Source organism: Athene cunicularia (genome assembly GCF_003259725.1).
Source record: "Athene cunicularia isolate RWA chromosome 21 unlocalized genomic scaffold, athCun1 chr21_part1, whole genome shotgun sequence".
NCBI lineage: Eukaryota > Metazoa > Chordata > Aves > Strigiformes > Strigidae > Athene > Athene cunicularia.
This window is the reverse complement of record NW_020799127.1, coordinates 1,235,336-1,250,884: the sequence shown is the minus strand read 5'-3', so window position 1 is coordinate 1,250,884 and position 15,549 is coordinate 1,235,336. Positions and strand designations below refer to the sequence as shown.

Below are 15,549 nucleotides of genomic sequence, written 5' to 3'. Positions count from 1 at the left end.
AAAAAAAAAAAAAAAAAGGATGGCTTTGACCTTGCTGCAAAATTGCCATAAAACCCCAGAGCCTCAGGTCCCCAAAATCCTCCAGCTGGCCAAATCCACGGGCTGAAGCAAAAGCTGCCCCCAGCCCCAGGGATGTGCTTGGTTCCTGGCAAGGGAAAGCACCAGTTTGGAGAAGAGATGGGGTCTAAGCCCTTGGGGGTGCATCCAAAAATGCCCGTTTTGTGCCCTGCTGCTCCCAAAAGTGCCAGGAAAAGGGTCCAAACAGCAGCGTTCAAACCTTGGGTCCCCGCCAGCTGCTTTGAGATGCTGCGAGATGCCCCAGCAGAGCCTGCCGGAAATGTTGATAGCGTAGAAACAGGGGGAAAAGAAAGAAAAAAAAAAAAGAAAAAACCAGGACAGATGGGGCTGAAGAAATAACATAACAGAGCCCAGTCTGGCCAGGAAGCAGAGCCTGGAGAAGAGCGAGCGGGAGATGGTATGAACCTTCCCGAACACGCGGCGATGCTGCTGTGGGATGATTTTCCCATTCGATCCCGGTTGCTGCTCCTGGGAGGGAAGGATCTGTCCTTTGGATTCCATACAGCCAGACCCGCGGCTGTTTATTTTGGCTTGGTGTGTAGAAATCACCTAATTAGCAATTAAAACTACAACCAAGAAGTTTGGTGATGACCAAGGGAGCTAATGGCTGTTTTTAGCACAACGCTCTAATTTGAGGCGTCCCACAGCAAAATTAAGCTCACGTGGAGAAAAAACCTAAATAAATTGGTGTTATCCTGAGCAGTGTTTTAAGAAATATCTGTGGGGTTGTTGATGTGGGAACGTTATTGGGGAAGGCACAAAACGTCCTGCGCTGAGTGAGGACTCCTTGTCCTTGTAAACATCCTACTGATGAGAGAAGCAGTTTCTCAAATTTGGCTCACGGTAGCACCTGCCTGGAGGAAAACACTGACAAAACCCACTGTTTTGGTACAAGCAGCCCTAGGAAAGAGCCATTAACCAATGTCTCTACATGCTTTACATCCCTGCGGATTCCTCTTTGATCAGCGCTTTCACTCTGCCAGTTTCACATCAGCTGTGGTTTTTGTTAACCTGCTGTCTGCGCACTCGTTACAGGGCTGGGAACAATTTAGGGCATTTCTGTAAGAATTTTTTTAACTCCCAGTTGTTAGAGGTACCACGCTGGGACGGCTACTGAAAATAATAAATTCAGTAAGGCTATTTTTCTCCTTTTTATGCATTTTTTTTCTAGAGGTACTTCCACTCCTCTCAGCCCGTTAAAGGAAAAAGACTGTCAGGTCCCATCGAATCAGCGTTGCCCCGAGGAGACCGAGGGAGAGCCGGGCTGTGGTGGAGCATTTTGGAACGCGGGCACTGCTCTGGGGAGGAGGGTGAGAGGTGGGAGGATTTCAGCTGGTCTTTTTTTGCCCCCACTGGTGACTGACGGGGGGCAGAGGGAGAAGAAGAGCAGTGAGAGGTTCAAGCAGAGGTCTCTGCTTGCGCGCCTTTGTCTCTAGAGAAAATGGGGGAGAAAAAGGTCACAAGTGGGTGCAGCTACAGAGCTTGTCAGGGGCTCGGGCTGAAACAGCCCTGGTCTTCCACGCTTGCAATGTAGCTTTAACAAAGATTTGCCTCTGCAGCAATCCATGGTGACCGTAATTACCTCCTCTCTACCTTTCCAGGAGGAGAAAGAGAAAGGACACGCAAACGGGGCCTGGAATCTAGTTTCATTTTATTTTAGCAAACTGCATGTTCTTCACTTATCAACATCTCTACATTAGCAATTGTATAGCTCTCCAACTTTTCTTTAAAAAAGGGTAAACAAGAGGTGACAAAACTCAGGTTCTTCCATCTCTTAAAAACATTTGAAAGTTGGATTCAAGAAGACTTCTATATATTTTGGTTTTAAGGTAACAGATGTGGTGTGGAAACACTAATTCAAATCACCCGCCTAACCGAGAACCACCCCTTTTGGAACCCCTCTGGCCTCAGACCGTCAGCAGACGCCGCAGCCTCCGATTGCTGAAGATCTGAGTCTCTGTCCAACAAACCTCGTTGCTCTGGAGGAGCCCGTCTCCTCGGGCTGTCGCTGCCACGGCGGCGCCGGAGGCGGCTCCCCCAGGGCGCGGGTAAGTGCTGTACGGACACGGCAGCCTCACGGGAGCGTAAGGACCTCACCACGCCGGGGGTCTAGGGAGGACTCTTCTGCCGTGGGACCTGCTTATTTAAGAATCACATTCCCCCAATCATCCTGTTCCTGCTCTCTAAAGATATAAAGATCTTCTCTGAAGAATTTTTAAAAGCCAACCCTTACCCCCCCACCCCCTCCCCCCCAAACCCAAGAGGAACACGGTAAAATGTACAGATTATATATGTCCTAGAAAAGTCCTAAAAGTATCGCAGAAACTAAAGATGACTTGTTCCAGGGGAGGGGCAGGCAGGAGGCACAGCACTGAGATCTAATAAATGCTCGGGATGGTTTGATTTAGTTTTCAGCTTTTTCCCCATCATTCAAGAAAAAAAACCATAACAAAAATTAAAGAAGTGTTTAAGCATCAGAACTAAAATACAAATGCACGTTGACTTATAAAACAAGATTGTGGATTTGACCATGGGATTCCCTGACAGTGGAAAAATTTTACTTTTTTGCCCGGAGAGATTTCCTCATGGTGGATTTGCCCTTGGCAGAAGGTTTCACCTCCTTCCTCCCGCTGGCTGCTGGTTTCTTGGAAGAGCTGCCACCAGAGGGTTTCTTGATGGCTGGGGCTGCTGGTTTGGCTTTCTTAGCAGGGGTTTTAACCTTGGGAGGGGGCTTTGCTTTCCCCCGGCGGGCTGCGGGGGTTTTTCTTGGCTTGGGTTTGGACTCTCTTCGCTTCATCGGAGGGGCCCTGCTCTGTGATTTTGGAGGCGGCCTCTTCTGCATCCTGTCAGAAAGAGAGACAGCACAAGATCTCAGTGGAGGCGCAAATGCTACCCAGAGCAGAGCTGCTGTCGTCAATTTGCATAAACGAAGCAGATCTTGGCATCCTTGTTCTTTACCACGGATGTTTCTTTATGCAGCAGTACATTTCATTAGCTAAATCCCAAAGAGCAAGAACTCCTCTGGCAGATCGTGCCACGCTAAGCACTTCTCAATCCCCACAGTGCTCTGCCAGTGAGATTTCAAACTCCTTTGTTAGGCACATAAACATACAAATAATGGCAATGAATCAAAGTCAATTGTCAGAACAATTCAGAGAGCTAAGCACTATCTCTCCTCTCTAAATGGAATTTTATTACTTAATGAACAACACTTATCTTAAATCCATATTCTAAGTAAGGCAGGTTTCATATCTGGCTACAGAACTGCAAATAACGCTGTAGGAAACAGTCTTCCTAAGGAAACATTTCATAAATACAAAAAGTCCCATGTGAAACATCACACGAAAAAGCAGAGAAGGTGACTTTAGGAGACTAAAGGCAACGCAAAGATAAATACGGGCTCTCTTCTCATCTGGAGCTAAAAAAAGAAGTAAGTTTCAAATTATGGTATCTCTAGAGCAAGGCATAATTAGAAACTTTTTCCAACACCTCTGAGCAAGAGCCTTGTGGATAAATAACCACACCAAGAGACAAACCTGTGTGCTCTACAGCTGTGACAGTCGCTTTTATTTCATCTGAAGGAACCCATTTATCTCTTGTGCTGCCATACCTCTTCTTTGGTGGTGGCTCTTCCTCCTCAGACTCTTCCTCTTCAGATTCTTCTTCCTCCTCTGATTCCTCCTCTTCTTCCTCATCAGATTCCTCAGAGTCCTCATCCTGCTGCTTCTCTGGGTAGAGCACATCTGGGCTACAAGAGGGTTCTTGTCAGAGCGTGACTGACTTCTAAGGATACACCAGGGCTGGCAAGCTTTGGGTAACCTGGTGCTCATCAGGCACTGCTGCCCACCCTCCTGTAAGGTTACAGCTTTGAGCCTAATCCAGAAATACCCCCCAAGACTTCTGTGTTTGCTGCTATCTGAAACCAATGTTATTTAGTCTCTGCAATGGCAGAAGTGCGACAGTTTGTAAGTCACCAGGAATGCCCCAGCCCTCAGCTGCCCTTTCTCCAGTTCTCTTCCTCATTGCTCCTTCTGCGCAGACACAGGAAAGCAAAAAAGACACAGGAAAACAAAGGGACAAGATGAGACTTTGGTAGCTCTGAATGCACACTGAAGCCACTGAGCACTTCGTGTGCATGCAGTAAAAGAAGGTGGGGAGCAGAGACTTTAATGACTATGCTGCCATTTGGCTCTTTGTGGGACACTAAGTCACCCTCCCTGGGCTCCAGTGGCCCAGCACAATGTGCACGCACAGCAGGAGAGGAGAGGCTGTTTTAGTCTCACCATAGCTAATCTAGGTCATCTTCCCTCCTCCCACCTCTCCTCCACATCGGCACTAAGAGAGGCGAGCAGCTGGGTCCTGCTTGTTAGGAGCATCCTTGCGTTAAGAACACCACCGCATTACCTGCTCACGCGGATTTGTTTTGGCATGGGAATGCTTAAATAGCCCCCATCCAGCAAAAAAAGCATCACGACAGAGTACCTGAGAATATCAAGCCCAATATTTTTATTGCCCTTAGAAGCTTTCCTTGCTAATGAAGTCTGCTTTATGTCCACTCACAGTCAGACACCCCAGTAAAATGTCATTATCTAGAGTTAGTGTGGGTGACAACCTTGTGGTTCATCAGTTATTAAACCCTCCACAAACTTCCTTGTAAATAGGAGGTTGGTCTATCTGCCTCACCTATCTTGAACATTGTTTTACAGCCAAGCTCTTTACCTAGGATAATAAGGGAAGCAGAGCTGAAAGGTTCCACTGAAGCCCTTCCCAGAAATTTGCTCCATCCATCCATTCTTCTCACATTTCTGCAGGGTTCTCTTCAGTAGATGCACTGCAAAAAAAAAAAAAAAATCAGAGAAAGGTTGCGTTACTATCTTTATCCGCTTGTCTAACCTTACTGCTCTCTGCAGTGCCCCCTGAAATCAGAGAGGGAGAGTCAGGATAAAGTCTCCTTTGCCCAGGACACCTGCAGAGGAATGAAATAGCACCGGAGACCCAACACTCGTGAAGACATCACCGCATGCTTCTTTCTACACGAGCAAAGAGTAGCTGCTGCAGGCAGGACCCAGCTAGACTACTATGTTTAGAAGTTTTGGTACATCTTATTTAAAGGGAAATCCTCTTGCACTTAATTTTTCAAGCAACATACAAGTGTTTGTTCCTGAACACTTGACAAGTGTGGCTTTAAATTCTCCAAAGGAAGGAAGAAGTCAAGAACAGCATGTGTTTTTGATGTCACAATCAAGGGATCCTCCTTTATAAACGCATTCAACAGCACCACGTAACTATGACTCTCCAAAGTCTTGGCTTTCTTCAGCCTGTTCTCCAAAATGTTTTTTAAAACAAGCCTTTACCCTGATTTTGGCCTCCTCATGTTCTAAATTTAATGTGGTGCATCTTTCTCTGTTCTTGTTTTTTTTGTTGGGTGGCTGTTTTGTTGTTTTTTTGTTGTGTGTGTGGTTTTTTTTTTTTAAAGGGGAAAATATTTAGACTAGAAATATGACAAATGCACTTTTTATTCTAGTCTTCTGTTCCATTGTGCACTGTGTAAGAATTGTAACTGAAACCATGCAAGGACAGGGGATCTTTGTTTCTGGCAAAGGGCTGAAGTTGTTTAGTCAGTTCAAAACCATTTTCAGCTTGAATTAGAGGGACCATTTACATATTTAGCTCCCTCCAAACCAAGGGAGAAGCAAAGCCTGCCCTCAAGTACATTCCAAAGAGGTTCCCTTAAGAAATGGAAAAATACAGAGCAACACGCTGGCTGAACTGTCATCTGAATCTGTTCTGTACAATTAATGCAAAGGTATTCACTCCAACCACTTATTCAACACTCTTGAAACGGGCTTTTATCAAGAACTGACATTTCACAGCAAGAGGATCCTTTGGGACAATGTCATACCCTCACTAGCTTACAGGCTACCTCTGCTGAAATGTTTGACTCTGACTGGCACTGGAAGAGCTTGCACAGCTAATCAAGTTGATTGCATCCATTAAGTTACTACTGTTGCAACATTAGGATTGTCATTGTTCAAGAATTCTTTAAAAAGCCCCTACTTTCATAAACAGAGCAAGACATAAAACAGAGCTGGTTTTACTCTGGGTACTGAAAATCAATAACAGTACGTAAAGGATTTGACTCCAGTCAAGTCCAGTTAGAAGCACGAGGCATGAAACGGGGAGGAGTGCAGAGCACTGGCTCTGCAGCACGTACCAGCCTGATTTTACATCTCACCAGATCTTCCTCCGGTTGCTATTAAAACGGACCAGAGATCATCAAAATTCTTTTATGTAATGGAAGGAGAAAGAAAACAACAGATTGCAAGCTGAAATTTCCTTATCTGACTTGCAAGACTGAAAAGCACTGGAGGATGGCTAAACACAGGCCTTAAAGGACAGGGCAATTTCCAGTGGTTCTGAAAATAAATTGTGCAGGGGCTTGGCAAACTCTTCCCTGCCCCAAGATTAAGAAGTCACACTTGACATCAGTCTCTAATTGGCAGAAGGCCTCAGGCAACTACTTTAGTTGTGAGGGAACCTGCGCTCCTCTCCGTGTCACTGAGCCCCACATCAAACAGCCGTGCTGATGCTGCGCTTCAGCTCCAGGCAAAGAGTGCGGGAGCAGCAACCTCCTCTCCAGCCCCATGTCCCAAGGAATGGCACCAGTACAGTGACACCACAGTAACAAACTGATCTACCTTCCAGGTTTGACTCTAGTAGAGGCTGCTGCGAGCTCGTTCTGCTTCAAATGACCTCCAGCCTCGGTTAAACAACTGTATGGGGGCTCAGACCAAACATGCAAAGAAGCCATTAGAAGATCTGCTTTAAAAATCTCTGTCAGTATTGCTTCTGCTAAGGCAAAAGTCAAAACAGACATTAGTGTCATTCCTGGGAACAAAGACATGACAAATCTCTTCCCAAATACAACAGGATTAGTTTCTCTCCTCACTTTCTTGACCTCTTAAAAATCAGAGCCAAAGAAGGACCTCAAACAAATCACTGAGGGGTGCTTGAGAATTTTTTTTAAAAGTTAAACTATGCAGCTTCTCTAAATAAAAAGCAACGAGGAACTGCATTTATGCAAAGCTGTAGCCTTTCAAAGTAGAGAGAGACGGATGAAATCAACTTGGTGATTTAAGAACAATAAACTATTTGAATGCCTGGGAACGTGCTATGGACAAGAGAAACATGCATTATGTCTCAGAAACGAGCCTTTGTCAGGCTTGAAAGGAACTAATGGGTATTAAAAACACTGAGCATCTCTGCAGCACAAAGAGCCAAGCAGCTGTCAGTGCCCCAGCAAGCTCAACTGAATAGTTTAAAGGTGCTGCACAGACGCATCTGCAGCTGCAGGACTCACTCTCAGCATGCAGAGGAGAAGCCTTTACACAGGTTGGTACTTTACCCTGGAAGTTGGAGTTGGTCCCTGGGTAGTTTTCCAGGATATACTTCTTCAGTGCTGTGGTGGAGCAGGTCTTCGGTTCATTCATGGCCGCAATAGCAGACAGGATGGCATCTTCCATCACAGTCCCACCCAGCAGGGGCTTCTCCCCTGATTTCTTCAGCTATTTTCCAAGGAGGAAGAGAAAAGCATCAAGACAAAATTCTCCCAAACCAGGTCAGGACAAGCTCCTCTGCACCAGGTGTGTCGGCGCTCCTGCATTAGCACAGATACGTTTTATATTAAACACTGCACGGGGAACGCTGCTCTCCCAGCTTTAATTGGGAGGAAAGGCCCATTCAGTCAACTGGCCTGGAGTGGCTTTTTATCAGTAACACATTGTCCTAATCCCCAGATACACTGCAAGGACGTGGCAATCTAAGGGCCTACCACTCAGGGAAGGCAATAAACCAGATCTTCCTCCATCCCACAGACCAAATGTACCCAAGAGACTTCTATGGCACAGACGTGAGAAAAAGACGTTGCAGACATCTGGGGTACCTACTGCACTTACAATTAGTGATGGGAAGGAAAGCTTACCCCACCAGCTCCCCTACTGTGCTAGTGACTCAGAGCTGAAGCAGCGCGCAGAGCACGCTAAGCAGGGGGGTCTGCTCCAGAAACGTAGACCAAGAGGAGAATAACAGTGCTACTGCTTCATAATTTGACAACTCCTGAGCATGACAGGCTGCTAAAGAAAGGTGTACCCCATGAAACCGGGAGGGGGGAGAGGGCGCGTTAGCTTCGATCCAATGTTTGTGGTCAGTACAGTCAACAAAACAAGATGAACTCTGGCTCTGACCTGGAATGTCCCCGACGCTCCCTTCCCTGTGATCTGCTCTAACTGGCCCTTCTCTACAGCTCTCTGCAGGGCATTCTTCAACAGCTGGGGTCTGAAATACAGGAGGATAAAGCTTTACTGACACACATGACAGCTTAAAAAACAGAGAAACAACGCTTCATACAGAGTGTGAGCAGAGCAGTACTTACAAGTGGTATCTGCCTACATACAGACATTTTAAATGGAGATCTGTCAGCAAGTGCTGATTAGATGAGAAGAACAACAGCGTACGTTAGCGGAAATTCAGCTGCAAGGCTTTCTGGGTGTCACTGCGCATCCAGAAACAGACAAGCTTCTTTGCTTGGAAGGATTTACCCATTTTGAAAAGCACCTTTGGACTTGGGCAGTGAGTCAGCTTGCAGACAACCAAGGGACTGAGTACAAGCCCCTGGAAGAGGTGATGCACAGGGTTTTCCTAGATTTGCTTCCTCCCCATGCCTTGACCCGCTCTGTATGGGCACACCTGAAGATTACTGGAGGCGTGTGCCAGCTAAAGCATCCAGAACCAAGTGGGATAAGATCCCAAAGAGAGACCTTCACATCCACGCAGCTAAAAGGATCTGGTTTTGGTTAAGGGCAGAGGTGGGTAGAGCAGTGCTTGATGTCGGCGTCAGGAACAAAGATTGGGTGTGGAGGGATGCAGAAAAAGGCAGAGCTTTTCCTCAAGCTTTCCTGCAGGCTCTACAATGCAGAGCACCACCTGCCTGCTGCCTGCTGAAATACTGAACCGAATCACCGTGAGGGAGGCAAAGCCAGAGGAAGGCTGCGTTTCACTGCTCCTCTGCAGCTCTGCTTGCAAAAGGGTACCCTTGCACCTACCTTATATCTACTTTGAGTTTGGGGTAATACTGAGACACATATTTCTTGATCAGGCTGTAAGAAGCTTCCTTCGGCTCACAAAGGCGGGTGAAAGCCAGTGGCAGGACATCTTCCAGCTTGACTTGTTGCTCTGCAGTCGAAGCGGAAGTGCTTTTCTGAAATACACATACTTTTACACATCAGTGGGGCCTAAAACTCTGGGTTTTCTGAACCAGCAATGCACAGGTGAGGAGAAGTGCTCCTGACTCTGGCCACAGATCTGGAAAATCAAGTTCTGTATGGCAGCTCTTTAAATGAACAATTTTAAAAGTTTAGCAGCTTAAATAACATTGAGCAAATTTGGCCAGAATTTGCATAGGAGTCTTAGGAAAAGTTTTACAAATATAAATTGCTGAGTATTTAACAACATCTGTATCTTTAATTATTTCCTTCCTCTTTCTGTAGACATCTTCCTCCGCTACCCTTCAATGGGACAGGTGAAAATGATACATGCTGACATGAAACTTAAAAACCAAAGGCAAGACCTGTTTACACAGGCCAAATCTTCCCCAAAATTAACAGCTGAACAGGAATGCCTTTTTTTTTTTTTTTTTTCCAGATGACAGAATGGAATCTTGATTGAAGCCAATGCTCCCTTCTGAATTTTCCTCCATCCCTTTGTTACTATGAGGAGGGGATGATCAGGAAAAAAAATGGGTCTGTTCTTTATACAGAAAAGACAGTTGGTGAAATGTGCTGAAGTTTGTAACGATTTTGATGCTGAACAGCAGCTTTGCAGTCAAATGGGTGAGTGCTGCTCACCCAGACAGCTGCTCGACTGCTAGCTGAATTCACCGAGAACAAAAGCAAGCTATTTGTTTTGCTGCAACACAGAGAAAGTAACTACGAACAAAGACACCGATATGCTGCAGACAAGAAAAGTGATGTGTTAGCAGTTATCAGGTGCCTTGCTCAAACTTCTCGTGGAGCCAGTGAGCTCTATTTAAAAAGAAGTTACATTGCAATTAGTTTCCTTCAGTGCCCTGATACCAAGTGTGTCACCGCTTCCCTCAGTTTTAGGACTTTTGGTCTCCCCAGTAGCCAAGAGATAAGCACCAAGGCGTTACATACTGTCTGGGTTCACACGTCTAAGCCACAAGGGGATCGGCAATTCCAGCTAAGCATTTCGTAACGGCGGTGTTAGAAATGTGTTTCAAACACCCAGCGCAGCAGGGAGTGGGGAACAGCAGTGCTGGAACCATGACTAATTGGGAGGGCTAGGCTCAAAAAACCCCACATCCCATTTTACTACCTCAGAACAATATACACCCAATATTAGCAGCTTTCTTCCAGAAGTCTTAGGACATTTTCTTCTTCCTCCCTCTGCCCTCACAGCCGATGTAAAAATGTTCATCTGACAGTCCTGAAGTCTTCCATTTATCCATGCAACAGATATAAGAGAAACAGCAATAGCATAAAGCTCTCTTACAATACCTGAGAGGCATCTCTCTCTACCAGGTAAAGACAGAAGAGCAGCTTCATGGTTATTCAGTTTTCTGCCTCTGAACCAAAGCCTAGGGGTTTAATGTAAACATTTTAAAACTAAGATTTTGATTATTCTACTTGGTTTTACTTTGTCATTCTGAATTTAGTGGAATGGGTGTTTTGATTACTGTACTTGGGGAGGAAAAGTACAGCAAGAAGAAGAATAGTATTTGGGCTGGCGTTAGGCTGCATTTCTTAAAATACATGTGTTTCCGTGCAAGATTTTGAAGAGTGTTGTTAAAATGATGCACCTTACCTTTCTGTCTCTGGCTTTTGGAACCGTTTTTCCTGCATTAGACACCACCACAAAGCTCCCAGAAGCTCCCTTTCCTTTCACCTAGTTCAAAAGAAAGCCCACTTCAGTCTTTAACAAAGTAACTCAGAATTGTAACACCCTGAAAAAGACTGACATAATTGTGCAGATTTTGAATGCACTGTGACCCTGGTGATGGACATTATGGCAGAAGCCTGATTTGAACCCACTGACATGTCACTAAGATCAGAAGCCACAGCCAGACATTAATAACATATTCTGCTGTCCTGACCAGGAGAGCCTAACAGATATCACGGGCATAAATGACAGTGGTAAAAGAAACGTGTTGCTGCAGAAGTGACATTGCTGGACTCAGTTTGGAGACACATGCTGCTGCAATGCTGTATGACACAACACCAAGGAATGGTCATAAATTGCACAAAAGACAGCTGTGCAAAGTGTCTGACAGAACGATGCTGAAATTCTGTCAGTGTCTAACACAGTGGAGACAGAGCTTGATTAATCTCCACGAGGGAGAACACAACCACCCCAGAAACCTGCTGCTGGAGTTTAAGAAACTCCTCTGTAATTGAGCGATACCACTTCCAGGGCTGCTCCACAACTCTTACCTGTCTAATGATTCCTCTCTCCAGTTCCCTTTTCAATGCTTGCTTTAGAAGGTAGCCTCTCCTCTCAAGCTCCAGGGAAGGGTATTTGTGGATGATGTATTTACGTATTGCAACGACTGACGCACCACTCTTTTGAAAGCACGCCTGGAACGGAGGCAAAAAGTTAGGAGAAACCACCTGCACTGCAATTATCTTGCTGTGGGCCTGGAAGAGCCGAGACTGAACTGATGTGTATAAGCCAGGACAGCAGCACAGGGTGCCATGGCTGGCCTTTTCCCCACAATGACTCAAGAGTATAAAATATGACCAACAAAATACTTAACTTTCCCCTTCAGAGTGGCTGAAGGGCAGACAACACAAAAACAGTACAGCAAGAGTGTATCAGCTGCTCCCATATTCCAAATAATTTACAAGTAATGGCATAAACACAACATGCTGCTACAAAATAGTCACCTTTTGGCAAACCAAATGCTAAGTCATTTTACTAATGTCAGACAGAGTAATCAAGTCAGAACAAGTTGCCTTTTTTTTTTTTTTTTTTTTTAAAAGTTGGAGGATTGACATTAGTAAACTAGTAAAAAACTTAAATTGAAGATGTAGCAGCTGGAAAGGCCATGTTGCAATTAAGGCTGGTGGAGTCCAGGCCCCCTGTGCATGAATCAAGCCTCAAGGGGGGAGCAGCAGCACAACTACACAGAACAGGTCTTCTCCAACCAAGAGGGATACAGTAAACCAAGACCAACACCACTTTGGAATGCTAGTTTACAGTACTTCCATCTGTCCTGAATTAGAATAAGTTAACACTGAAAAAAGCACATATCAAACAGATGGATTAATCAAGGTAAATCAAGTTAAATACTTAAATCAAGTTAAATAGGAGGCACACCAAATTAAACAATAACAGCAATCAACCAGGTTATGTCACTCGAGCTGTTTCTAATAACATAAACAAATTCTAAACAAAGAAATAAGCTACAGGGCTCCTTCTCCTCATCACTGACTCACATTTCAGCTTCAAGGGCTTTCAGGCAGAAGCATACACATATTACACAGTAAGTTTCCTGCTAACAGACAGCACTATCATCTGTACCACCAGCAAGCTGAAATTGTGGAATTTAGGTGCACAAATTATTCTGCTTTGTGACAGATGAACAAAAGAAACATTTGTCTCCTGCTTACCCTGATGGCCTCAGTTAAAATAGCATCCATTTTGGGACGTGAGGTGGCAGCCATCTGAGTTTGCTTCTGTGCTCTAGCTAGCTGGCTAGCAGAAAGAGTAGCCCATGCAGGAATGGTCTTTTTCACCTTCTTCTCCTTCTCCTTAGACTGATCCTTCTCGCTTAGAAAAAATACAAAGCAATAGTAAGACAAGAGACACTCTAAAACAAGCCAACAAGCAGAACAACAACAAAAAGTCCAGAACATCTGACACCAAAAATAAAGAACATTATGATGTTTCTATCAGAAAAAATAGAGACTCTATCTCGATATGCAGTCTCACACATGTTCTAGAACAGCATCTTTCCCATCACCTTTTCTATCTCTAGAACCTGACTTTCTTCAGAATCCTACCCAAATCCCTGAATGCAGCACTAAGCAAGTCTTACTCCTTTTTGGTTTCTTCTGAGGACTTTGTTTCCCCCTTCCCTTCATTCTCAGGTTCCTTTGGCTGTTCTGCTTCACTGGATGCAGCAGGCAGGGTTTCAGTCTCTCGTTCTTCTCCAGCAGAGGCAGATTCCTCAGAGGTGGCTTCTGCATCTGAAAGATGGTGAACGTGAATCAAGTTACTCCCTAAAACTACCCTCTATTCATCAGGAAGGCGGAGAGGCAATAAAAAAAGCTTACGAACACACCCCAAAATTATTTCACACCAGACAAATTTCTTTCCTTTAATTTAAACAGATGATTTGAATGTAACTTAGCAAGGGAACAAAGCTATTGAAAGTTTCAATAAGGTGCAATCAACCATCAAATGCTGAAATAACTTCAAACAACATCATGTAGAAGTTTCATAATGAACAAATCCAATCGCCCCAGTCTTCGCCTCTTAACTCCAGCAGTTACTGTTGCAATCGTCCCTCATCAGAGAGGCCTGGGTGGGGAAGGGAGGAGGAAATCAGTACCACGAAACACTTAACATTTTCCCCTAGGTGGAGGTTTATGTGTTTTCAACTCCAAGCAAAACCATACATCTCTACAAGAAATTTGGATTGATACATACAAGTAGCTTTGTTTAAGATCTTCAAACACTGCTATTTCTGCACCACACGGTGTGGCACCTGAAGGATTTTAACCATTCAATCACATTTTTTCAGACTTAGCAAAGCTTTAGATTGCCCATCCACTTGCAGAAGCCCTTGTCTATCAGCAGGATCAAATCCAGTCAGAAATCAACTTACCAAGCAAATTAACTCCAGTATATTTAGGTGAGAATAGCTTACAGACCGGGCTGTCTGCTAGGTAAGACACATATAAATTGCAACTACCCACTTTCTGGGTAAAGAGCTGTCTACCAGGACTGCTCCATGCAGTAGACATATTCTCCATATCTGAGAAAGAGCTTAAGCACTCCTGCTATGTTCCTGTGCATGGTCTTCCCATGGAGGCATCATGCATTTAAAATACACAGTGTAGTAATAGTTTCATATGTAATTTATTTGTGACACCAAAGAGGACAGAATCAGTGAAACTAAATGAATGTAATACTGAAATGACACATTCTGAGAAACTGAGGTAAAGCTGCTAAGACCAGACACGCTAATATCAGACTAGATTTTATGACACATTGTGGTAAAATCCTTTTGTTCAGGAAAAGAAAGAAAAAAAAATACATAGTTTGTTTTTCCATTCACTAACCCCACCCTTCAATCTCAAGCCTTCTTCCTGACACTGCCAAAACTTCACAATTTCCACCTTTACTCTAAAGAACGTGCAAGCTTAAAAGGGACTATATTTAGCTATGTTTTCATGTCTGGAGTGTCAGGACTTTTTCATGGTGTATGAAAGACAAAACGAATAGGTTCAGACTTAAAAGAGTGGCTGCAAAATACAACTTCCCAATAATCCAAGAAAAGCCTGTGAAAAGGAGCTAAGCATTAGTAAATATTTTAAACTTGGCAGTAGGGTTTTTCAGGAGTTTCCAAACACAAGCCTATGTTTGGATATACATTAACAATCCACTACAGAACTATTACCGTACCCGCTTTGACCTCTTCACCTTCAGCAGGTTTGCTTTTGGGAGCAGTTTCACGGGAAGAAGAATTCACCGAGCGACGGATCGGCATTGTGTCTTCTTCGACTTTCTATAAAAATGAAAAGTTGTCTATGAAAATCAGTACAGATACTGGAAAGCATCAGAAAGTTTTTGAAATGGGATTAAAGTAAATCAAAGCAGAAATATTCTGGTTACGTTTGGATTTTTCAGAATTTTAAAAGACAGTAACCCTCAAACCAGCTTCTTTGAAGCATACTAGGAGAAAACAGTTGCACATTTTACAGTTATAAAATAAATAATTTCTTTTCAATTCCAAATTAACTGAGACGAGCGTTTGAGGATTTTGACAAATACAGCATCTGAGGGAAGCAGGGAAGGGTTAGGAGAGTGCCTACAGGGTTTATTACACTCCCAATCGAGTTTCCTACAAGCAGGGGAGAAAGTACCGAGTAACCTTCAGCAGGACTGGAAGTCAAGGACTGATCCAAGGGCAAGCTTGGAGAATGGGCCAGCCCCTACCTCACTTAACTTGTCCGTGTGGATCAGCTGAGCTCCCGTTAAGAGTGGAAGCGCCTTATGATGCACGGGTTCAGCTTCAGACAGATCAGTCGCCATTTAAATTAATTTCTAGCCCCAAGTGCAGGTAACACTGCGGAGCCCCAGGTTTTAACCCCAAGGACTTTTTCCTAATGGTTTTCACAATGCAGTGAGGAGTCAACCTAAAGTACAGAAAAGATGTGGTGTGAAAAT

At 44.4% G+C, this 15,549-nt stretch overlaps 1 protein-coding gene across 2 annotated transcripts; it reads right to left on the bottom strand.

The window, feature by feature from the left end:
* Positions 1–1,712: 1,712 nt before the first annotated feature.
* HP1BP3 (heterochromatin protein 1 binding protein 3) lies at positions 1,713–15,549 on the bottom strand. 2 transcript variants are annotated; one of them, XM_026862691.1, is made up of 12 exons: positions 15,328–15,549; positions 14,785–14,887; positions 13,193–13,343; positions 12,765–12,924; positions 11,586–11,729; positions 10,960–11,040; positions 9,180–9,334; positions 8,322–8,412; positions 7,484–7,643; positions 4,798–4,909; positions 3,689–3,826; positions 1,713–2,921 (listed from the first exon to the last, which is right to left on the bottom strand). In XM_026862691.1, the coding sequence occupies exons 1-12, from the start codon at positions 15,412–15,414 to the stop codon at positions 2,636–2,638; spliced, it is 1,668 nt and encodes a 555-aa protein (XP_026718492.1). In that variant the 5' UTR covers positions 15,415–15,549; the 3' UTR covers positions 1,713–2,635. The 2 variants fall into 2 exon arrangements, with proteins under 2 accessions (XP_026718492.1, XP_026718491.1); XM_026862690.1 differs by having other exon boundaries at positions 15,319–15,548.

Bases quoted from the DNA above. Each gene is read 5' to 3' on its own strand.
- HP1BP3 (XM_026862690.1), bottom strand. From the start codon at position 15,414: ATGGCGACTGATCTGTCTGAAGCTGAACCCGTGCATCATAAGGCGCTT. The intron at 11,730-12,764 runs GTAAGCAGGAGA...CCTCCGTTCCAG, and splicing joins TTTTAACTGAGGCCATCAGG to GCGTGCTTTCAAAAGAGTGG. The intron at 9,335-10,959 runs GTAAGGTGCATC...TGTGTATTTCAG, and splicing joins CAAAAGCCAGAGACAGAAAG to AAAAGCACTTCCGCTTCGAC.